A 25,591-nucleotide genomic window follows, 5' to 3' on the forward strand; every position below is an offset into this window, starting at 1 on the left:
AAATAAAAGACGCAAGTACACGTAAATAAGTATTAATTGAAAAGATTACTCAAGTAATGAGTAACATTGTGAGTACCTGCTAACAATGTCTAATTTTCTTTAAATACAGGTATTCTTTTTTTTTTCTCAGCACAATTTCATCTAAATGAACTGTTATTATTATACTGAATTATAAATATAATATATATGTAGCCCAGTGGTCCACAACCTTTCTTGCAACATGGACCAATGTCATGTGGGCCTTTTTTCACATACCGGCAAAGTGTGGCAGAAAATTACAGTAAATAAAAAAGAACATGAAAGGACTAAAAACAAAGATTAAGTGCAGGGAAAATGTTACTCACCAGACGCTGAATCAACTTTTTTTTAACAGTGGCCGCTCCTAAAATGTGACTGCAAATGTCCTTGGTTGCAGGCGAGTTCTTCTCCAATCGTGAAAGGTTTCTTGGCTTTAGCAATACGGTTTGCCATGAGGTATGATGCTCTCGGTGCATTCACTTCCGTTGCCTCGTTTGCTAGCTTTTAGCCACATTTTATACAGAATGGACTTGGTTGAAGGCTCCTCTTCTGGCTCAGCAGGTGGCCTTTTCCCCGTAAAAAAGCTGTCCAAACATGTTGCCGCCCGCAGCACACAGCAGCTAACATTACTGTTGTTGACTGACGCTGGGATACTATAAGTGTGCAAACACCCCAGTAATGGCGGCCAACCACTAGAAGGCGACATACGCAAAACTCTACTCGGATTAGTCAAAAGGTACAGGCCAGATTGGGGTCGTTAATAAATTATTTATTGTTTCTCTGCGGCCCGGTAGCAGATGCACCACAGACTGGTACGGGTGTTCTGCAATTTCTTCCTATGAAGCGAGACGTTCTACTCAATGCTCAGTGCGCTTCGCAATAATCCACACGCATGCGCACAACGGTTAAAAGCAGCGAGTACTCAATGTTTTTGTTTTTATTGAGTTTTTTTGTTAGCTTTTCATTGCCTCAAAAATACTTTTTGCATGCTTTTAACCATTGTGTTTTCTTGTGGTAGTTTTAAAGCAGGGTATTGATCTGTTGACCACATTAGTGGGGTTGGTGGTGCGTCTCCTCTTCCCATCCCTGAAGGCCTGTTGATGGGAGCGGGGGTTGCCCGGGGGACCACCCTGGATACCGGGGGGGGTGACGATGGCTCCTTTGCTGGGCTGCGGTAGGAGGGATGGGCTGCAATGCCTCCCCATCCCCAAGCCCTGGGTTGGCGCCCGCGCGGCGTGTCCACTCGTCTGCTTGGCTGTCACGTGTTTGGTTGGGCTCGCGTGCGGCTGGTTGTGATTGGGGGCGCTCGGGTCAGGGGTCCTGGTGCCGGGATTGGCAGTGGGGCGGCATAGGGTCGGTTGCCAACGGGCTTACACTCACAAGGGATTCACACGATTACTGGGTTCTAGATCACAGTGCTGATTTGTGTACACTCTACCCCCCCCCAATCACTTAGCTTATAGTGTCCCCCACCCCCTCCCCTTCTTTCCCTGGTCAGCAGCACCCCCCATGGTGTCAACCGGGAATACAGCTAGCTGACGATAGCACCAACATATTATTAGTTAGTTTAGACGTTCAATCTTTTTCTTGCTGTTGCTTTTTTTCTGTTCCCCCATTACCCCTTCCTGTTTGCTGCTTTGTCATAATAAATTAGGTATGTTAAATGATCACAATGGGAGTATGTCAACTCTCAGTGTGAAACATTAAAACTGTTCAGACCAACCGGACACTTAGACTTCCATTCTCCGTGTCAAACAGCTGAACAGGTTAAAAAAAAAAAATCGCCTCTTGTACGACCTTTCGCCGATGGAGGACATTTTGGCAGAACACCGCTCCCCGGCCCGATGGTTTGGGATCCCTGCTGACGACTCTAGAGTAGTCCAAAGTAGCGGAGAAAGAGTAGTTTTTCTTCCTTAAAAAAATCTACTCAAGTAAAAGTAAAAAAGTATTGTGTGGTGAAACTACTCTCAGAAGTACATTTCTATCAAAAAGTTACTCAAGTGATGCTGTTAATGCTGTAACGGAGCAAATGTAACACGTTACTACCCACCTCTGTCCATGAGTGACATTTAGACAGACCAATAACCAAACCAATCCAAACTGCGCTGATCTCATCTCAACTGAACCCTTGTTCAGTCTTTTTTTATCCTGGAGGGTGCGGGGTGAGCAGAAATAAAGAGCGTGAAAGAAAGAGTTAATTGGTGCAGTCATGCACAAATTTTCCGCGCATTAAATCGCAGGCTTAGCCTTGCTGGAAAAGGTCATGTTATTCAATAAGGACACCAAGCAGCATGAATGAGAAGCTGAGAGTGGCGCAGATAAGCCATGTTTTTCTTCATGATCCGTGATGGCTTCCCATGTTGTGTCAGGACGTGACACGTGACTCCAGCTAACAACGGGACATCCTTCTGAAACAATTAGCACGGCACACGTCAAAGACTTTCAAGCTTTCAATCACGATGTATTTACCATTTGAATGTGCCCTAATTACGCAGACTTGAATGGCATTGTGTGTCAAGACTGACATGTAGATTGGCTAACGGCAGGGTATTTCTCAACATGAGACAGAGTACCTTGAGGTGTATATAATCCGAAACGGGAATAGGGATATAAACACATTTCGACTGAATAGAAATGATCGAAATATGAGTTTACCAATAGAGGTGGTGGTGACCAGCTCAAATAGAATGGAAAAAGCATTTTGTTCGCAAAATAAAAAAGAAGCATTTGATTAATTTATTTCATTTTCTTAAATGTACAGTGGGGCAAATAAGTATTTAGTCAACCACCAATTGTGCAAGTTCTCCTACTTGAAAAGATTAAAGAGGCCTGTAATTGTCAACATGGGTAAACCTCAACCATGAGAGACAGAATGTGGAAAAAAAACAGGAAATCACATTGTTTGATTTTTAAAGAACTTATTTCCAAATTAGAGTGGAAAATGAGTATTTGGTCACCTACAAACAAGCAAGATTTCTGGCTGTCAAAAAGTTCCAACTTTTTCTAACGAGGTCTAATGAGGCTCCACTGTATTAATGGCACCTGTTTTAACTCATTATCGGTACAAAAGACACCTTTCCACAACTTCAGTCAGTCACACCCCAAACTCCACTATGGCCAAGACCAAAGAGCTGTCGAAGGACACCAGAGACAAAATTGTAGACCTGCACCAGGCTGGGAAGGCTGAATCTTCAATAGGTAAAACGGTTGGTGTAAAGAAATCAACTGTGGGAGCGATCATTAGAAAATGGAAGACGTTCAAGACCACTGATAATCTCCCTCAATCTGGGGCTCCATGCAAGATCTCACCCCTTGGCGTCAAAATGATAACAAGAACGGTGAGCAAAAATTCCAGAACCATACGGGGGGACCTAGTGGATGACCTACAGAGAGCTGGGACCACAGTAACAAAGGCTACTATCAGTAACGCAATGCGCCGCCAGGGACTTAAATCCTGCACTGCCAGACGTGTCCCCTTGCTGAAGAAAGTACAGGTCCAGGCCCGTCTGCGGTTCGCTAGAGAGCATTTGGATGATCCAGAAAAGGACTTGGAGAATGTATTATGGTCTGATGAAACCAAAATAGAACTTTTTGGTAGAAACACAGGTTCTCGTGTTTGGAGGAGAAAGAATACTGAACTGTATCCGAAGAACACCATACCCACTGTGAAGCATGGGGGTGGAAACATCATGCTTTGGGGCTGTTTTTCTGCAAAGGGACCAGGACGACTGATCTGTGTAAAGGATAGAATGAATGGAACCATGTATCGAGAGATTTTGAGTGAAAATCACCTTCCATCAGCAGGGCATTGAAGATGAGACGTGGCTGGGTCTTTCAGCATGACAATGATCCCAAACACACAGCCAGGGCAACAAAGGATTGGCTTCGTTAGAAGCATTTCAAGGTCCTGGAGTGGCCTAGCCAGTCTCCAGATCTCAACCCCACAGAAAATCTGTGGAGGGAGTTGAAAGTCCGTGTTGCCCAACGACAGCCCCTAAACATCACTGCTCTAGAGATCTGCATGGAGGAATGGGCCAAAATACCAGCAACAGTGTGTGAAAAGCTTGTGAAGAGTAACAGAAAACGTTTGGCCTCCGTTATTGCCAACAAAGGGTACATAACAAAGTATTGAGATGAACTTTTGGTATTGCCAAATACTCATTTTCCACCATGATTTGCAAATAAATTCTTTAAAAATCAAACAATGTGATTTTCTGTTTTTTTCCCCCCCTCATTCTGTCTCTCATGGTTGTGGTTTACCCATGTTGACAAGTACAGGCCTTTCTAATATTTTCAAGTGGGAGAACTTGCACAATTAGTGGTTGACTAAATACTAAATGCCCCAGTGTGTTTACTTCAGTTCTACGACACCTGTACAGTTGGTCCTATACAAGGGAGGTCGGGAATTATACCGTATTTTTGCTACTGTAGGGCGCACCGTATCAAGAGGCGCTGGCTCGTTTTGGGGTGATATTTTTACTATTTTACACACTCACAAGGTGCACCGCATTGTTGGGCTTATGAAAAACAGATGCTAGCATGCGCACTAGAAAGCACGCTAGCATGCGCGCTAGCGTTTTTTTCTGTTTTTTTCTGTTTTTTTTTTTTTTTTAAGACACCAGGAGCAAAACAGGATTTCAATTGTACTTTATTAAAGAATTTAATAAAGTACTCACATCAATCTTAATCGATCCACAAATCCCTCAAAGTCCTCATCTTCTGCATCCGAATTGAACAGCTGGGCTAGGTCTCCATAACATCCATGACAATTTTATCAACACCAATTAAATTCATAGTGGAGAAATTGAGCCGAGAAAAAAGATAATCAAGACTTTTTACTATATACTGTACCAGGTTGCAATGTTGTTTTTGAATAACAAAATATACAGTGAAGGAAGCTACCAGGGTTAAATGCTCCCGTCCTGTTCTAAGGCAACTTTAAGGTTGTCAGTGACATGTCAAGCGAGCACGACGGGCCGGTCGGCAATGAGTCTCCATCGACCCGGAGCACCTGACTCACTCATGCGCTTCTCCCCACCCCCCTAAACTCTACTCATATACCCCGCCTCTAACCTTTACCCCGCCATCTCATCCTTCTCACCTCAGTATCCAATTACAGCCCACTCTCGTTAGCACAGTGTCTGTCTGCAGCCTTTGAAAGGGCAAGGGCGCATGGCCGCCGCCGCCACGCAGCCGCCAAGTCCAGATCTATCAAAAGCTCAAGAAAGAGTGCAAAAAAGGCAAGTGCAGGCAGGCCTTCTTATTACAGAGTGCCGTGGAAGGTTAGGGGGACATGACAGGCGGCTGGCGCTGTAGGTGCCTGGGTGTCACGTTGTTTTTGTGCTCTGTCTCCCTCTCAACAGGACCGACCTCCCGCCAGCTCACAAGCCCGCCCCGCCACCACCCAAGAAGAAGAACAGCGATATGAAGGGACACTTGACATCTGATGATATCCAGGTATGACCGCCCACTCCCTTCATCATTACATTAGGAAGAAAAAAAAATGGCTCATAAAAGCTGACTTTAAAAAGTAAAGAATATTTTCAGACAGTGAAAGTGTAGCGCTATGTCGTGAATGTATCATCATAATTTTGTAGTTTGTCACTATCATCAATTATAAAAATTTAATATATAAACAAATATACTGGTCCTTCTAAAAAAATATCATATTGTGATAAAGTTCATTATTTTCTGTAATGTACTGATAAACATTAGACTTTCATATATTTTAGATTCATTACACACAACTGAAGTAGTTCAAGCCTTTTATTGTTTTAATATTGATGATTTTGGCAAAAAAGTCAAGAAAAAACAAAAATCCCTATCTCAAAAAATTAGCATATCATGAAAAGGTACTCTAAAGAAGCTACTAACTTAATCATCTGAATCAACAAATTGACTCAAAACTCCTGCAAAAGATTCCTGAGGCTTTTAAAAACTCTCAGCCTGGTTCATTACTCAAAACCGCAATCATGGGCAAGACTGGCGACCTGACTGCTGTCCAGAAGGCCATCATTGACACCCTCAAGCTAGAGGCTAAGACACAGAAACAAATTTCTGAGCAAATAGGCTGTTCCCAGAGTGTTGTATCAAGGCACCGAAGTGAGAACGAAAAAGTGTGGCAGCAAACGCTGCACAGCCAGAAGAGGTCAACGCACCCTGAGAAAGATTGTGGAGAAGGACTGATTCTAGACCTTGGGGGACCTGCAGAAAGAGCGGACTCAGTCTGGAGTAGAAACATCCAGAGCCACCTTGCACAGGCGTGTGCTGGTAATGGGCTGCAGGTGCCGCATTCCCCAGGTCAAGCCACTTTTGAACCTGAAACAGCGGCAGAAGCGCCTGACCTGGGCTACAGAGACGCAGCACTGGACTGTTGCTCAGTGGTCCAGTCCAAAGTACTTTTTTCAGATGAAAGCAAATTTTGCACGTCATTCGGAAATCAAGGTGCCAGAGTTTGGAGGAAAACTGGGGAGAAGGAAATATAAAAATGGCTGAAGTCCAGTGTCAAGTACCCACAGTCAGTGATGGTCTGGGGGGATGCCATGTCAGCTGCTAGTGTTGGACTGCTGTGTTTTATCAAGGGCAGGGTCAATGCAGCTAGTTATGAGGAGATTTTGGAGCAGTTCATGCTTCCATGTGCTGAAAAGCTTTATGGAGCTGAAGATTTCATTTTTCAGCACGAGCTGGCGCCTGCTCACAGTGCCAAAACCACTGGTAAATGGTTTACTGACCATTGCATTACTTTGCTCAAATGGCCTGCCAACTCTCCTGACCTGAACCCCATAGAGAATCTGTGGGATATTGTAAAGAGGAAGTTAAGAGACACCAGACCCAACACGGTGGATGAGCTTAAGGCCGCTATTGAAGCATCCTGGGACCTCCGACGAACGCCCCGGTTTCTTGAGTGTTCCCCCACGGCATGCGCCTCCGTCCGGAGCAGAGCCAGGCCCCAAATACGGTGTGGCGAACTGGCCGGGGCGGGCGGATTATCCGGTACGAATGTAGCTGCCGCCGCCGAGACAAGTGACTTTTTTTTTTTTTTTTTACCGAAATGACCCAACGGCAAAGCCCCGGATAAAAGAATAATGCAGTTTATACGACCACCATTCTTCATGAATAACATGGCAATCACATCAGTTTCACCTTCTGTCTCTCATGGTTGAGGTTTACCCATGTTGACAATTACAGGCCTCTCTAATATTTTCAATTCAATTCCTTTATTGTCATTAGAGAGGCCTGTAATTGTCAACATGGGTAAACCTCAACCATGAGAGACAGAATGTGGGAAAAAAAACAGAAAATCACATTGTTTGATTTTTAAAGAATTTATTTGCAAATCATGGTGGAAAATAAGTATTTGGTCAAGACCAAAAGTTCATCTCAGTACTTTGTTAAGTACCCTTTGTTGGCAATAACGGAGGCCAAATGTTTTCTGTAACTCTTCACAAGCTTTTCGTGCACATTTTCTGGTATTTTGGCCCATTCCTCCATGCAGATCTCCTATAGAGCAGTGATGTTTTGGGGCTGTCGGTGGGCAACATGGACTTTCAACTCCCTCCACAAATTTTCTATGGGGTTGAGATCTGGAGACCGGCTAGGCCACTCCAGGACCTTGAAATGCTTCTAACGAAGCCACTCCTTTGTTGCCCTGGCTGTGTGTTTGGGATCATTGTCATGCTGAAAGACCCAGCCACGTCTCATCTTCAATGCCGTTGCTGATGGAAGGAGCTTTTCACTCAAAACTCTCGATACATGGCCCAATTCATTCTTTCCTTTACACAGATCAGTCGTCCTGGTTCCTTTGCAGAAAAACAGCCCCAAAGCATGATGTTTCGACCCCCATGCTTCACAGTGGGTATGGTGTTCTTCAGATGCAATTCAGTATTCTTTCTCCTCCAAACACGAGAACCTGTATTTCTGCCAAAAAGTTTTATTTTGGTTTCATCTGACCATAACACATTTTCCCATTCCTCTTCTGGATCATCCAAATGCTCTCTAGCGAACCGCAGACGGGCCTGGACGTGTACTGGCTTCAGCAGGGGGACACGTCTGGCAGTGCAGGATTTGAGTCCCTGGCGGCGCATTCTGATAGTTGCCTTTGTTACTGTGGTCCCAGCTCTCTGTTGGTCATTCACTAGGTCCCCCCGTGTGGTTCTGGGATTTTTGCTCAATGTTCTTGTTATCATTTTGACGCCACGGGGTGAGATCTCGCATAGAGCCCCAGATCGAGGGAGATTATCAGTGGTCTTGTATGTCTTCCATTTTCTAATAATTGCTCCTGCAGTTGATTTCTTTACACCAAGCGTTTTACCTATTGCAGATTCAGTCTTCCCAGCCTGGTGCAGGTCTACAATTTTGTCTCTGGTGTCCTTCGACAGCTCTTTGGTCTTGGCCATAGTGGAGTTTGGAGTGTGACTGACTGAGGTTGTGGACAGGTGTCTTTTATTCTGATAATGAGTCAAAACAGGTGCCATTAATACAGGTATCGAGTGGAGCCTCGTTAGACCTCGTTAGAAGAAGTTAGACCTCTTTGACACCCAGATATCTTGCTTGTTTGTTGGTGACCAAATACTTATTTTCCACTCTAATTTGGAAATAAATTCTTTAAAAATCAAACAATGTGATTTTCTTTTTTTTTCCACATTCTGTCTCTCATGGTTGAGGTTTACCCATGTTGACAGTTACAGGCCTCTCTAATCTTTTCAAGTCGGAAAACTTGCACAATTGGTGGTTGACTAAATACTTATTTGCCCCACTGTATCCTGAATCAATTATCAGGAGTGGATCGGAAGTGAAAAAACTGGATTGGTGAATCCTTAGAAGAAGTTTTTATTTTTGTAGTGATGTGTGTGTAGCTATGTCTGTGTTGGTTGGGGTCACAGCCCCCGAAAAACACGCTTAGGAATGGGAAAAAAAAGAATGTTTATTTTCTCGTTGTGGAAGGCCAACACTTGTTTTTGCATTTGCGCCTTGCTATTGCTACTGTTTGCATCATGCCTCTGTGCCACATGCAAGCAGTTTACTTGATCCAAATGCCAGGTTCTGCCGAGCAACTGAAGTAGAAATTGCTGTCAAGCAAACAATTCCTTGTCAAAGTTCAGATTCACTCACTGACTGAGTGAGTGAAGGAAGGAGGGAGGGAGGGATGTCAGACCCTTGAGCGCAATGTCACACTCCAACTTGAACTCTGTATTCTCGTAGGAAGCACTTTTGGGGCAAAGTTAACTTTGTATCCGTCTACTTTTTGCATGACATAATCCAGATACACATGTTGATAATTATTTGCACATCTCCTGCAGGTAGTGCATCTGGATAAAGACGAGGAGATACAAAAACTTCCTCTCCAACCGCCGTATTACGACATGGCCCCCTCCGAGTCGACCCCCTTCACCGATAAACTGGTGAGTTGTTGTCTCCGACGAGGGCGTGCCCTCGTCCGCTGCCTCCGGCCAGTCGTAATTGCCAGCGAGAGGCCGAGCTGGCCTGTGCTTCCGGAGAATTGATTCACACCCAACGCCTTTTGGAGCGCGATGACCTCCGTTCCCAGCAGGTCAAAGCGATTGGAGGCTTTACGATGAGCTGGCCATTGAATTGACTCACAATTTTACCGAATATTTAACATCGGTGCTTCATGTCAGGGCCTTAGAACTTTTGATTTGCCAAATAAGAGGAGTTTTAAAAATACACTTTGTTGTTAAATCCGCTATTTAAAGATCTTGGGAAGGGCTTCCGTTGACTTCCAATACAGCGCCTCGTTGCTCAAAGGGAATGAAAGATAATCCCTGTTTTTCTGCGGTTTTAGGAGGGACTTCCAACATGCCTGATAACGCCTCGTCAGCGTAATACATTAATTACAGTACACTCAACTATGGCTAAGCTGGTTTGGTAATAATAGTTGAATTGATGTCAGAGGTGTTAGAGCTGCAAGCAGACCAAAATTAAGCAGAGGTGACCGCCTCCAAGATGTAAGCAAAGGAGGAAAAAAAAAACCTGCAAATTTAACACCTTGCTTTCACCAAATATGACTACTGTAATTTTCGCACTGTAAGGCGCACCTGACTATAAGCCGCCATCCACCAAATTTGGCACGAAAACGACATTTGTTCATAGAAAAACCGCACTGTATTATGGGATATTTACACCAAAAGATATTAACCGGTAACAATGTATTTGACAGCGGCATCTATAGGCGTGCGAAATTTCCGATTCTTAGATTATTCGCTGTTGGGTCTAAACTAGGCTTAAACCTAAAAGTGACCCGAGAGAGGACGTAAATAACTGAGACAGGAGACAGAGAGTGAGATTTTACCAGACGGCCGCTTGGGGAGAGGTCGGAGAGAGCGCAACGTGCCAAATCGGAGTCTCACCGAAGTCTCTCTCTGAGCTCCTCATTCTGCCGTCGTTTTATTAGGGAACCGTTGTTATGTTTACACAACACAGTCATGCATTACATCAGTTGCAAGGGGTCATTGTGACGGCAGTTTGTGATTTGCAGCGTACCTCTAAGTGAAGATAGCAACTTTGTTTTGAACACACACACTCGCACACGATGTGGTTGGGGAAGTACGAACATGTACATTAGTCACGCCGCGTGAGTATGCATTGTTACAGTGTTTAACTATCATTCACGTCATAGCTTGGGAGTAGTTATGGGAGCGCATACTTGTACAACTGGCATAATAAGTGTCATACAGATAAGCTTATCTTACATTCGCGATTCGGCCGTGGAAGATTTGAGAATGATTCACAAACATCCAAATTCCGATTATTAAATTATCCCAGGTAAAGCGGAAATACAGTCAGCGCGGTCTTCAGGACGCAATGACGAACTGACCGAGAGTAAATATCATGTTCAACTCATGCCGCCAGATAAAAAAAAAAAAAAAAAACAATCATACCTGACTGTGACCGTCAGCCGCTACAAACAGCGCCCAGTTGCTAGTTGCTACAAACATACGGCAACATACGGCTATGGTAGATATCACATATATCTAGAACTAGATGTGAAAAGACAGACGACGGCCGTGTTAGATCATATACCAAGAACTAGATGCGAAATGACAGACTTTCCCGTGCTAGTAAACAGGCGCCATCTTAAAGCAGTAGACTTCTCTAGAAGGCCCTGTTGTAGCGAATCTAATTACTTTTTATCAAAAAAAAAAAAAAAAAAAAAAAAAAAAAACAATTCAGCAAAATCTTGACTTGAATCTATCTTTAAATGATGAAACGGTTTTAAAACTTTCACGTCAAAAGTAGACAGAAGGGAAATTAAGGAAAAACAGGAGCAATTTTAACAACTTTAACAGTTGATTCACAACATTAACTTAATTGAATGTAGTTTCAAGCTGCCGATACAGAATGGGGACCTGAGTATTTTATTTACTGTTTTCAACGGTTAACTTGATACTGAAATACTAGTTTGTTTAGCCTGAGAGGATTTTTGAACAATTTTGGAAGTAGTGTACAAAAAATTAAAAGCGGGGAGGGGGTGTGTTTTTTGGTGCATCAATAATCGATTTATAATTGAATCAGGGCCTCTGAATCGTTATCGAATCGTTAGGTGCCCAAAGATTCCCCCCTCTAGCGGCATCATACGACTGTCATAAGACCAAATGAACTACCATGAAGCTTTGAACCGATTGGTTATAAAGCTTTATTGCTTCAAGAAGCTTTATTTGGCCATCACTGCTCCCTTTGGGGAGACAGTCAACCTCTGCTGCCACCTGCTGTCAACACTGTTGTTGCCCAACACATGCCTCCCAGCATGCATTGTAGCGCTACAGATGTAAAGAACTATCCAAATTCATGTTCTGTGCCAATTATTTCTTCAGTTACTGTTCCAGTTGTTTCATTCTTTGCTAGTTATGGTATTTGGCGGTGTTGTTAATCTTACGTTAACTCATTTGCTCCCAGAAACGTATAAATATGTTCTATTTTTAAATGCTTCATTGTCCCAAAAACGTATTTATACGTCTTTTGCGTTATTTTTTTTTTTTTACAAGAAGCATCTATAGCTTGCGATCTATCTGAGAAACAAAAAACAAGGCTCCAAACCCATTTTAAAGCAATAAAACTGGCCACTGGAGGGCAGTAGCGCATTTTATAAGACCCGCAACCCGATTCAACAGCAATGAACGGCCGGGCAGCACGGTCAGAGCGCTGGCTGCATGATGCCAGGCGGCGCTCCGACCGAACAGAACAACCGAGAGGACGCCTGGTAGGCCAGGCGCTGGATGACCGAGCAAAACCAGAGGGACCTCCAGTGCAGCGGCTCGCCGAGCAGACCCCGCAGAGACGCAAAAATAATCCATCTTTGTGAGACAGACAACGATGAAGGAAAAGTTTCAAATCAGTCAAAATCCAGAAAAACGGCGGGGAGCGAAGGGCCTTGCTCTGGTAAAAATGGCTGGGAGTGAATGAGTTAAAAAAGTAATTAATTACAGTTACAAATTACTTCTCCCAAAAAGTAATTGCTTTAGTAACTCAGTTACCTGAATGTAAGAGTAATTAGTTACTTGGCAAAGTAACTGGTGATAATTTTCATGTTTTTTTTTCTCAAAAAAAAAAAAAAAAAAAAGGTCACCCAATGTGAAGTTTAAAGGGTTTTTGGGACAACTGGCCCTAGCCCAATTCTTTACCCTAAACTTAAGCAGACACAGGGGTATTGTGGATATTGCGATAACTAGATAGTAACCTTTGCTATGTGTGGAAGTCATTTAATGTTGTGAATCAACCGTTAAAGTTGTTAAAATTGCTCCCGTTATTGCATTAGTTCCCTTCTGTCTATTTTCGACATGTGTAAGTTTTAAAACTGTTTCATCATTTAAAGATAGATTTAAGTTAACCCTTTAAGGTCTGGGCCTATTTTGTCTGATTTTGCATGCCTTTGAAGTTGCCTTTATATTTCAAAGAAAGAATTGTTTACGATGGCCTGGTTTGGTCCCTTTTTTTGTGACACCTTGAACTTCATGTCCAAACTGTTATTTCCTTCACTGACCAATTATAAATCATCATTTTGGGCCCAAAAAGACCAAAAATTCCAAAATCGTTTTGTCAAAATTTTTAATATTGATGTCCAATTGACAACCAAACATGCGTAACGAACCGTTTTGAAACTTTGTAATATTTATTCAACATGTTAGGATGAACATTCAACCAAAAAAATTTAGAATAAATAGTCTTATATTTGACAATTCAACATAAACAACAGGTATAGCCATAGGCGTTTTTTGCCTTTATACATGCTCTAGTCAAAACAGGTTATATACAGCAGACCGAACAGTGAAAAAATATATACCATCTAACACAAAAAGTGTTTAGAGGTCATCTCTTTATGAGTTTAGGTATTGCGGCCCATCACCTGATGAAAACTATGTACACACAATCAAGCTTCTTGAACACACATTTATATACACAAATTGAGAAGACTGATTGTGGGGAAAAAAAATATATATATAACATTGGGAAAAAAAGTATTTTCAAAAATATTTACAATAAACAAGTTAATTTTTTTCAGGCATGCCACTCCGAAAAGCAGTTTCGTCCTGGAATTAGACACAGGGCGACATCACACAGCCCACACTTCCATGGGGTGTCGGTCCTCTTTCCACCCTTCCGCCCTTCCATTTTCATTTCACTTTACTTTCATTGTCACTATAAATGTACATGAAAAAAAGTATTAAAATATATATATATATACAGCAATAAATAATAATGGAAATCTATATATATGACAATAGAAAGAATACCATAGCTGAATATATGCTACATCCCTAATCTTCATATAGAAAGAAGAACACCACAATTATAAATTCCTGCCTTGGATACACACAGTGCACGTACGACTTTGATCTGATATGCACATTTTATTATTATATACACAAACACACACTTATATTGCATCAAAATTAACTTTGTCTTGCAATATCAAAAGAAACTTTCAAAAGAAACTTTTTCAGCATCAAAAAAAAAAAAAGTGAGTTTGCTTACCTCTGCTCGTCGATGGCGTCACCCACGTGTTCAAATCCGTCACTATCTTCACTCGAGGACTCTTCCGAAGAAGACGATGATGACGAATTTGGACCATCCTCTTCCTCAAGTTGCTCAAAAAGCACAATTGCCTGCGCTAAATTTAGTTTTCCGTTCATTCTCAAAGTCACACAAAGTCGCTGCTCGAGCCACACGGCCGTCGCTCGCCACCTCGCTGCTTCAGAACACTCCTCCCTCTCGTTCGGTGGAACCTCGCACGGCAGTTATATTTATTTAAAAAACGCATTTTGTGCTTCCACTGTGACTTCGAAAGGGTTCGTTTGATTTGTGTTTTTTTCATGGAGCTTCCGTTTTGAAAAAGGACAAGAAATGATGGAAATATAGACATAAACAAATGATCCATGCAGCGTTTTAATGTTTTTTGAGAGGACAATAAAACTATAAAACTTAAATGACAATATCTCACGTTTTAGTTGGTCGATTGGCTTCGAATAATAACGAGAGTAAACCGCAACTTCCGCACTTTAAAACGAGGCCAACCAACGGCATGTGGGTGACGTAATTAAAACGTGAGGGCGCTTCAAAGACGACGTGCGCTGAGGACGCGCCGGCGCGTCCTTCGACTCTCAAGGGTTAAGTTTTGCCGATTTAGGAGTATTTTAGAGAAAAAGTTACTTAGGTTCGCTAGGAAGATTCTCTACAACAGAGCCTTCTTGAGAAGTCTACTGCTTTAAGATTGCGGCTGTTTACTAACGCATCTAGTTCTTTATTATATTTGTTGCTAATGCCGCCGTGTCTGTCATTTGCATCTAGTTCTGTATAAATGTACCCCCAGCCAAACTATGAAACAAAAACTGCGACTTATAGTCCGAAAAATACGGTAGTGTTATCCGGCAAATTATCTGACTTTTGAAAGGATGTAAAAAATTCGAGCTGGACATAAATGGAGTTAGTGATATAATTTGCCGGCTAATTTCCCTTATTGTCTAACCCTGAACAGCCCATTTTATGAACCCCTGCCTTAGACCTGTCGAACCCCTATATTCTCCTTATGGCGACGTAGTCACACGCTTTATCCCGGCTGTCTGCACGCCGGCTCACCTCAACTCTGCCTCCCACTAATCCGCCGTAATGACTTGACGTTTGTGTGGCTGGCGCGTGAAGATAAGTGTAGCATCACGCCGCTGCGTGTTGACCATGAAATGACTGCCTTGTTGCATCAGGCGCTCCCCACCCCTGGGAACGCTCCAGTCCTCCCCACTCCCTTTGCAGCTTTAGTTTGCTTTGGCTGGAGTCCCTGGTTTGAGTTACACAAAGTCTTTTGGGGGGCTTTAAACAATGAGCATGAATTGTGTGTTTAGATGTGTGTGTGAGTTTGTCTCGCTGGGCGTTATGTAAATGTTTGACGGAGCTATGCGACTACAGCTGATTCAAAGCCACTTTTTCCATTGCATTTCTACGCCGCCGAGGCCGTTCGACACGTGGGGGTTGTCATCTTAACATGTTGTTAACACTTGCCTTTCATTCACAAGCTTTTTCTTCTGTGGATCATTTTTGGTTTAACATTCAGTCAGTATTCGGTCAGCTAGTTGAAGTGGAGACAAGCGCCCAGAAAGATTCTGTGGTGGCATTGTGTATCTGCTGACAGTTCTGATATTTTGGATGTGTTTATCTGAAATCTGATGTCCAGTTGTAAGATTAAGTTATGTCTACAGTGGCTAAGAAGTGTCACACACACACACACACACACACACACATATATATAGCAGAAAACACTCAGGTGACTTGAAGTTCCGCTCTGAGACCGATATGCATGTGTGATACATCATTGGAAAGCTTAAAATCTCGATTTTTGGGGGGAAGAAAAATTCTGAACAGGAGGGTTTTTTTTTTATTTTTTTTTTTTTATGTTTTTTAAACAGCAAAACCCTATCTGGAGGTGAGAGCACGCGAGAACAGAATTACAGACGCCATGACTTTAACGAGATATTAACGAGTACTTACTTTGTTTTGATCCAAAAACTCCGTTTAGCATGTATCACCGAGTGTCAAGACACAGCTGTGAATCACCACAGCTGGATTTTTTGGGGATTTTATGGGTGAAAAACGGCAATAGAACAAGGGTCGCAATGCAGAAATCGCAGACATCAAGGGGTGGTCGAGATTTTCTTTTTCATATATTTACCCTTTTAAACGTTTTATTTTTCAACTTGTTTTTGTTTGGATCAATTATTTATAATCTAACATATTGGAGAAAATGCGACAGTAACCAAAAAAAAAAATACAATTAAGCGATAGTTTTGAGGTAGATATCCGTGACTTTTTTACAGACGCCATTTTTTTCAATGTGATATAATTTTTTTAATAGGTTAAAATATGTGAGTGGATAATTTTTTAAAGTTTTTTTTTTTTTTTAACGAAATATGAGACATCAATTAGTGATTCTAAGCTAAAAACAGCAGACATTTTGAATAATAAATATAATTAATTACCTTGGTTTTTATGGCTGGGTTGAAACAAAAGTGGTCGCGCGACGTCTGTAAACGGGGGTTTTCAGGGTAAAACGGACAAATTAAAAATAGTTCGGGGGCTTAATCCGCCACGAATCTGCTATGGCAGCATATAAACATATTGTTCTATCAAACACAACAGTTGTTTTAGCTTAAAATACAGCAGTTCCTTTTAGAGAGGAGTGCAAGAGCAGAAACTGCTTTTTCAGTCTTGTCTGTGTTTTCCGCCAAATATATGGCGGAAAACACTCAGGTGACTTGAAGTTCCGCTCTGAGACCCCGAATTTGGCCAACTTTCAAAATTGCCCGATATGCATGTGTGATACATCATTGGAAAGCTTAAAATCTGAATTTTCTGGGGGAAGAAAAATTTTGAACAGGAGGGCATTAAAAAAATATATAAATAAATAAACAGCAAAACCCTAACTGGAGGTGAGAGCACACTAGAGCAGAATTACAGACGCCATGATTTTAACGACATATTATCGCATACTTACTTTTTTCGATCCAAAAACTCCATGTAGCATTTATCACCGACTGTCAAGACACAGCTGTGAATGGCCACAGCTGGATTTTTGGGGTATTTTATGGATGAAACATGGTAATATAACAAGGGTCGCGATGCAGAAATCGCAGACATCAAGGAGTGGTCGAGATTTTCTTTTTCATATATTTACCCTTTTAAACATTTTTTTTTTTTTTTCAATTTTTCTTTGTTTGGATCGATTATTTATCATCAAACATATCAGAGAAAATGCAACATTAACAAAAAAATATAATTAAGTGATAGTTATGAGGTACATATCCGTGACTTTTTTACAGACGCTAATTTTGTCATTGTGACGTAATTTGTTTAAAAGTTTAAAATATGCGAGTGAATGTTTTTTTTTAAAGTCGTTTTTTTTTTTTTTTTAAACTTAATATTAGACATCAATTAATGATTCTAAGCTAAAAATGACAGACATTTCAAATAATAAATACAATTACTTACCTTGTTTTTATGGCTAGGTTGAAGCAAAAGCGGTTGCGCGACGTCTGTAAACAGGGGTTTCCAGGGTAAAACAGACAAATTAAAAATAGTTTTGGGACTTAATGTGCCATGAATCTGCTGTTGCAGCATATAAAATACAGCAGTTAATTTTAAAGAGGGGTGCAAGAGCAGAAACTGCTTTTTCAGCCTTGTCTGTGTTTTCCGCCCTATACATACATACTGTATATACAGTATATACTGTATATATATACAGTGCCTTGCAAAAGTATTCGGCCCCCTTGACTCTTGCAACCTTTCGCCACATTTCAGGCTTCAAACATAAAGATATGAAATTTAATTTTTTTGTCAAGAATCAACAACAAGTGGGACACAATCGTGAAGTGGAACAACATTTATTGGATAATTTAAACTTTTTTAACAAATAAAAAACTGAAAAGTGGGGCGTGCAATATTATTCGGCCCCTTTACTTTCAGTGCAGCAAACTCACTCCAGAAGTTCAGTGAGGATCTCTGAATGATCCAATGTTGTCCTAAATGACCGATGATGATAAATAGAATCCACCTGTGTGTAATCAAGTCTCCGTATAAATGCACCTGCTCTGTGATAGTCTCAGGGTTCTGTTTAAAGTGCAGAGAGCATTATGAAAACCAAGGAACACACCAGGCAGGTCCGGGATACTGTTGTTTAAAGCCGGATTTGGATACAAAAAGATTTCCCAAGCTTTAAACATCTCAAGGAGCACTGTGCAAGCCATCATATTGAAATGGAAGGAGCATCAGACCACTGCAAATCTACCAAGACTCGGCCGTCCTTCCAAACTTTCTTCTCAAACATGGAGAAAACTGATCAGAGATGCAGCCAAGAGGCCCATGATCACTCTGGATGAACTGCAGAGATCTACAGCTGAGGTGGGAGAGTCTGTCCATAGGACAACAATCAGTCGTACACTGCACAAATCTGGCCTTTATGGAAGAGTGGCAAGAAGAAAGCCATTTCTCAAAGATATCCATAAAAAGTCTTGTTTAAAGTTTGCCACAAGCCACCTGGGAGACACACCAAACATGTGGAAGAAGGTGCTCTGGTCAGATGAAACCAAAATTGAACTTTTTGGCCACAATGCAAAACGATATGTTTGGTGTAAAAGCAACACAGCTCATCACCCTGAACACACCATCCCCACTGTCAAACATGGTGGTGGCAGCATCATGGTTTGGGCCTGCCTGCTTTTCTTCAGCAGGGACAGGGAAGATGGTTAAAATTGATGGGACAATGGATGCAGCCAAGTACAGGAACATTCTGGAAGAAAACCTGTTGGTATCTGCACAAGACCTGAGACTGGGGCGGAGATTTATCTTCCAACAGGACAATGATCCAAAACATAAAGCCAAATCTACAATGGAATGGTTCAAAAATAAACATATCCAGGTGTTAGAATGGCCAAGTCAAAGTCCAGACCTGAATCCAATCGAGAATCTGTGGAAAGAGCTGAAGACTGCTGTTCACAAACACTCTCCATCCAACCTCACTGAGCTCGAGCTGTTTTGCAAGGAAGAATGGGCAAGAATGTCAGTCTCTCGATGTGCAAAACTGATAGAAACATACCCCAAGCGACTTGCAGCTGTAATTGGAGCAAAAGTTGGCGCTAAAAAAGTATTAACGCAAAGGGGCCGAATAATATTGCACGCCCCACTTTTCAGTTTTTTATTTGTTAAAAAAGTTTAAATTATCCAATAAATTTTGTTCCACTTCACGATTGTGTCCCACTTGTTGTTGATTCTTGACAAAAAATTACAATTTTATATCTTTAAGTTTGAAGCCTGAAATGTGGCGAAAGGTTGCAAGGTTCAAGGGGGCTGAATACTTTTGCAAGGCACTATACACACACACACACACACACACACACACACGCACGCACACACACACACACGCACACACACAATATACTTGTACTTCTGGATAATTTTGTTGCTTTGTATCTCTTAAAACCTAAAAATAATTACATTTAAATACATTTTTCTCAATCTTATGTCTTTCACCCGATTCCAATACTTTGAAAGTGATGTGATCGAAACCCATTTCAAATCACGTGATTGGATCGGGGACATCCCTAATCCTTAGGAACAACAAAAGATCTTAAAAGTTCTGAATTATGTAGCCCTTAAACACTAACATTTTAAAAGTATATTTTTCAGCCTATTCCGATCCTCTGAAAATGACGTGATTTGGCCCGATCTCTGAGCAAGTCATCGGATCGGTGACATTTATATAAAAATTTACACACCCCTGCAAAAATGTTACTTTCTGCGCACATTTTTTTCTCTCTGGATCTATTCACGTCTCATTCCAAACCTTCCTTCTGTATGTCAGAGTAGTTATCAGCTGTCATTTCTAAATATATTTCCCCTTGCTGCCAAATCACAGGTGCACAAACCCTAGGGAAAGGTAAATTAGCAAAGCACTGACAAGACGAAATTGGGTGTGATCGTGTAAATTGTCTCAGTGCCAGAAATACAACACAATACAAAAAAAGACATGGTTACAGAGCAACAACAATTTGATTCTTTTTTCTTGCAAAAACACGAAACACAAGCTAAATACATATTCATCACCATCTGACTGAATTTACCTGCCTGTGCACCTTTTGCTCTGGCCAGAACAGAGCAACCATGTCCTGCTTGCTTCATATTTATTCAAAAATTGTTGATTCATTCCAACTTACTGATATTTTACAAACAAAGTGAGTTATCATGTAAAGTAGAGAGTAAAAACATGGTCAGCGCAGCCTTGATAGCAGATGGTCTTGCAATAGAAGCGAGTAAAAGGAATATGTTAACTCCAACTATGCAGCCGCTGCCGCAAATGAGCAGTCGGACATCTTCGCAGACATCCTCCAAGGCCAAGCAGGCCTAATCCTGACCCCAAGGGCGTAGGTTTGCATAGGGACGGTAGGGACATAACACTACCAACTTTTTAGGGTTCTTTAATTGTCCCCACCAACTTTTAAGCAACCTTATTTGCATTATATAATGAGTTCTGTTATATAGGTGATTTAGATTGTCTTCCCATATGATGTAAGGATAGAAATGACCCAACCATTATTAAAGGAATTATTTTCATTATATTCACTTACATTTATCCCTTTTCACTTGCTCAATGAGACAGTCCATTTTTCCCCAAAAACGCACGTATGATTGGCTGATGACTTGCCCCCCCCAACACACACATGCACTCACAGCCCCGACAGAAATACATGTCGACAACATGCCGCCTCCTCCACCCCTTTCACAGGGAAGTGATACTAGACGTTTTTTTTCGGCCAGCAGCAGCCACTATAGCTTTTTTTTTTTTTTTTTTTTTTTTTTTTTTTATGAGTTTGGCTGTGCTTGTGAACAAAAGCAGTAGTGTTTTACCTAAAGGAAAGCTCCATATTTTTTTTTTTTTTTTTTTTTTGTTATTTCCTGACTTAGACATTTTTTCAGTTATATTTAATTTCTTTATTTAGACGGACAATGTTGAGTGGCAAATGTTTATTTTTTTTGTATTTCTGGATGGTTTATATATTATTAACAAGTTTGTATTGAGTATGTTATGTAATTTGTGTTCAAATGTTGCTCTTTAAATTTGCAAATAAAATCCAGACATTTCTTCTGGAAGTTTTGAAAATGTTTTTTTAGTAGTTTTTGAAAATAAATGTTTGAATCGAACGGTGTATAACTTGAACCAATACATATGAAAGTAAGTATAATACAGATTTATTTTGCAATGATCAACTAATTAGGTTCATATCACTGTATATCTGTATGGTCTTATTAATGTACCGTCCCCCCCAGAAAAGTGTTCATGCATGTTATGCTGTTATATGGTCCCTACCAATCTTGAGACCAAACTTACGCACTTGCATGAAGCCCACCAAGTTTGAATTAATTCTAAATTGAAAAGTCAAAAAAACATTCAAAAAAAAAAAAAAATGCTAAAAGTTGCCAGGCCTCTAGGCATCATTCGGCTATTTCATTATTTTTATATCATGACCCTAACTCTTTTGCTGCCTTTGACGGCGATATACCGTAATTTCCTGAATATAACGAGCACTTTTTTTTTTCTCCCCAAAATCAACTTGTAAAATCATGGTGCGCAATATAAACGGGTACAGGGATGGAGACAAAAAAATATATATATATATTATATATACAGTGGGGAGAACAAGTATTTGATACACTGCTAATGGGTTTTCCCATTGGCAGTGTATCAAATACTTGTTCTCCCCACTGTATACATACATATATATATATATATATATATATATATATATATATACAAAGGCCGATTTTTTTTTTTTTTTTTTTTTTGACACGGCCATGTTGTGTTGAAGAAACATATGCGGCGATCCGTTGCCGACCATTACGGTACGTCACCATTTTGTTTCGGTTGTGGCGAGCTAGGGAAGGAGTCGGAGGTGGAGTATCAAACAACGTAGCTCATCCGCGTTGCTTTATTGACATTTAGGCTGCAACAAAATACCGTAGCAATGTCTGTCTCATATGCTCATATGCAACCCGCGGAATCTGGCTGCTCCCTCAACAAAATACCTCCCTCCGGGAACTATACAACGTGCCAACATAAGTTCCGCCGGTGAATTCTGTTATAACTCGCTACACGGTAATACTTCACTGTGATTGGTCGAATTATTTCATCTGTGTTAAATTCTGCTTTTTTCACTCTTCATAAAGCACAGAATTTAGTTTCTTGAACTCATTTGAGTCAACGTTTATTGTAGCTCCGCAACTCGGACAATAGCAAACGTAACACAACACAGACTTTCTGTGTCCGTCAACTACAGTGGGGCAAATAAGTATTTAGTCAACCACTAATTGTGCAAGTTCTCCCACTTGAAAATATTAGAGAGCCCTGTAATTGTCAACATGGGTAAAAACTCAACCTTGAGAGACGATGTGGAAAAAAAACAGAAAATCACATTTTTTGATTTTTAAAGAATTTATTTGCAAATCATGGTGGAAAATAAGTATTTGGTCTATACCAAAAGTACATCTCAATACTTTGTTATGTACCCTTTGTAGGCAATAACAGAGGGCAAACATTTTCTGTGACTCTTCACAAGCTTTTCACACACCGTTGCTGGTATTTTGGCCCATTCCTCCATGCAGATCTCCTCTAGAGCAGTGATGTTTTGGGGCTGTCGTTGGGCAACACGGACTTTCAACTCCCTCCAGAGATTTTCTATGGGGTTGAGATCTGGAGACTGGCTAGACCACTCCAGGACCTTGAAATGCTTCTAACAAAGCCACTCCTTTGTTGCCCTGGCTGTGTGTTTGGGATCATTGTCATGCTGAAAGACCCAGCCACGTCTCATCCTCAATGCCCTGTTGATGGAAGGTCTTTGGGCAACACAGACATTCAACTCCCTCCTCACCCTGTGGCGTCAAATGATGACAAGAACGGGGAGCAAAAATACCAGAACCACATGGGGGGACCTAGTGAATGACCTATAGAGAGCTGGGACCACAGTAACAAAGGCTACTATCAGTAACACAATGCGCCGCCAGGGACTCAAATCCTGCACTGCGAGACGTGTCCCCCTGCTGAAGAAAGTACACTTCCAGGCCCGTCTGCGGTTCGCTAGAGAGCAATTGGATGATCCAGAAGAGGACTGGGAGAATGTATTATGGTCAGATGAAACCAAAATAGAACTTTTTGGTAGAAACACAGGTTCTCTTGTTTGGAGGAAAAAGAACACTGAATTGCACCATAACCACTGTGAAGCATGGGGGTGGAAACATCATGCTTTGGGGCTGTTTTTCTGCAAAGGGACCAGGACGACTGATCTGTGTAAAGGAAAGAATGAATGTGGCCATGTATCGCGAGATTTTGAGTGAAAATCTCCTTCCATCAGCAAGGGCATTGAAGATGAGACGTGGCTGGGTCTTTCAGCATGGCAATGATCCTAAACACACAGCCAGGGCAACAATTGAGTGGCTTCGTAAGAAGCATTTCAAGGTCCTGGAATGGCCTAGCCAGTCTTCAGGTCTCAACCCCATCGAAAATCTGCGGAGGGAGCAGAGGTTGCGCTAGACTTTTTCGTTGTCTGTCATTTTGACTGACAGGGTCATAAAAATCCGGTCATAATCTATTTTTACCCGTCACTTAAATTTTTAAAATGATGATAATGACATTGTGATGATCGTTTGTTTGGCATTTGGCCGAGCGCGTTACCGGCTACGACACAGTCACGTGACAGAGGCATGCGTTCCGGCTTGAATAGAGAGTTCACTGAGAGCAGCAGAGCTACAGCGGCTGGACACAGCAATTCGAGCTAACAAGACTCTTAACATTGCATACCGCTTCAACATATTCAATAGTATTTAGTTTTCATTCATTTTAAATTAATATTCTGTCCGAACAAGCTTAACAGAGAATCCAAACCGTGCCATCACACATCAAGCAGATGAATATGTAACTTTTTCTCCGCAGTGACAAAAACAGCTGACTGTGGCCCCAGTAGGTAGGCTACTTATGGAACAATGAAATTAACAGTTCACCTGCTGTGGCCTGAACGGAGTCTTACACCTTCCTCCTGGTGCGCATGGACTTGAATTGCGTGCCCGCTTGTGCAGTCCCTGTTTTTTCACCTCTTTTATCAACACCATCATCGTTTTGGGGCTTTTTGAAGAAACTTTGGACACTCAGTTGCCTTGACATTTTTCCGAGTAAGGCCAACGACGTCATGCATCATGAGAGAGAATAGCTAATTAATATGCTCACTCGCCACCCTGTGGTCTGGGGTGTGAATTGCAACCTATCAAAATGACAGATGGACTTCAGTTTTTTCTGTCACCGTTTTAAAAAATCGGTCAACAACGGAAAATATTCGGTTAACACGACCCCTGGGAGGGAGTTGAATGTCCGTGTTGCCCAACAACGGCCCCAAAACATCACTGCTCTAGAGGAGATCTGCATGGAGGAATGGGCCAAGCTTGTGAAGAGTTACAGAAAACGTTTGACCTCCGTTATTGCCAACAAAGGGTACATAACAGAGTATTGAGATGAACTTTTGGTATCGAACAAATACTTATTTTCCACAATGATTTGAAAATAAGTTATTTAAAATTCAAACAATGTGATTTTCTGTTTTTTTTTCACACATTCTGTCTCTCATGGTTAAGGTTTACCCATGTTGACAATTACAGGCCTCTAATATTTTCAAGTGGGAGAACTTGCACAATTAGTGGTTTAATAAATACTTTTATTTGCCCCACTGTATATCTGTCCCTGGGGAAACTTAAATCCAAATAACAATAGTTCCTATTGTTACTGTCGAGTCGACAGCGATGAGCTCTCTCAGATTTCCGACTTACGTTTTCACTTTCATTTTACCGTATCAATCCATGGAGGAAACATTTATTCATCATGGTGAAACGAGCAAGTTATACAGCAGCCTTTAAAAGAAAAGTCACATCTGTTTTGTTTTCTCCTGGATTCTGGTAAGTACAAGATGTTATCAGATCATATTATTACCGTACATATTGTCACTTTACGGTAATGTTTTGAACTACCAATGTGCTATGCTTGTGCTGTGTTTCACCAGTCAGTAAAATGACATTTCTGTATCTGTACACGAGCTCTGTTTTCTTGTATTCATCTATTTATTGGTGCTAAAATTAGGGTGCGCGTTATACACGCGTACAATAATTTTCCCTAGATTTTACAAGTAAATTTGGGGTGCGCGTTATACATGGGTGCGCCTTATATTCGGGAAATTACGGTATGTCCAATCCATGTTGACTGGTAAGGTTTGCAGAGATCCGAGTCAAAATGGATTACATGTCTACTGCTGTCAAAGGTAGAGAATGGATTAAATAGGATAGGAAAATTACTGCAACTTAATGTTTTTGTTTTGTTGTTGTGTTTTGTTTGTCCGCCCTTTTTATATGGCGGAAAACACAGACAAGACTGAAAAAGCAGTTTCTGCTCTTGCACTCCTCTTTAAAAGAAACTGTTGTGTTATAAGCCAAAACAACTATTGTGTTCAAACTGCTGCTTTGGCAGTTATGATTAAAAAAAAAAAAA

The 25,591-nt window shown here is 41.2% G+C and overlaps 1 protein-coding gene across 4 annotated transcripts in view; it reads left to right on the plus strand.

The window, feature by feature from the left end:
• The window catches only part of LOC130917360 (nectin-1-like), a 588,953-nt gene that overhangs the window by 501,512 nt on the left and 61,850 nt on the right, over positions 1 to 25,591 (plus strand). For 3 of the 4 annotated variants that reach the window (XM_057838682.1, XM_057838683.1, XM_057838685.1), the window contains 2 exons: positions 5,380 to 5,475; positions 9,318 to 9,419. In XM_057838682.1, the coding sequence (XP_057694665.1) occupies positions 5,380 to 5,475; positions 9,318 to 9,419 (198 nt within the window). The remainder of the gene's footprint in view (positions 1 to 5,379; positions 5,476 to 9,317; positions 9,420 to 25,591) is intronic. The other variant, XM_057838684.1, reaches the window with a different exon arrangement.

The sequence above is a fragment of the Corythoichthys intestinalis genome, chromosome 6 (genome assembly GCF_030265065.1).
Source record: "Corythoichthys intestinalis isolate RoL2023-P3 chromosome 6, ASM3026506v1, whole genome shotgun sequence".
Lineage (NCBI taxonomy): Eukaryota > Metazoa > Chordata > Actinopteri > Syngnathiformes > Syngnathidae > Corythoichthys > Corythoichthys intestinalis.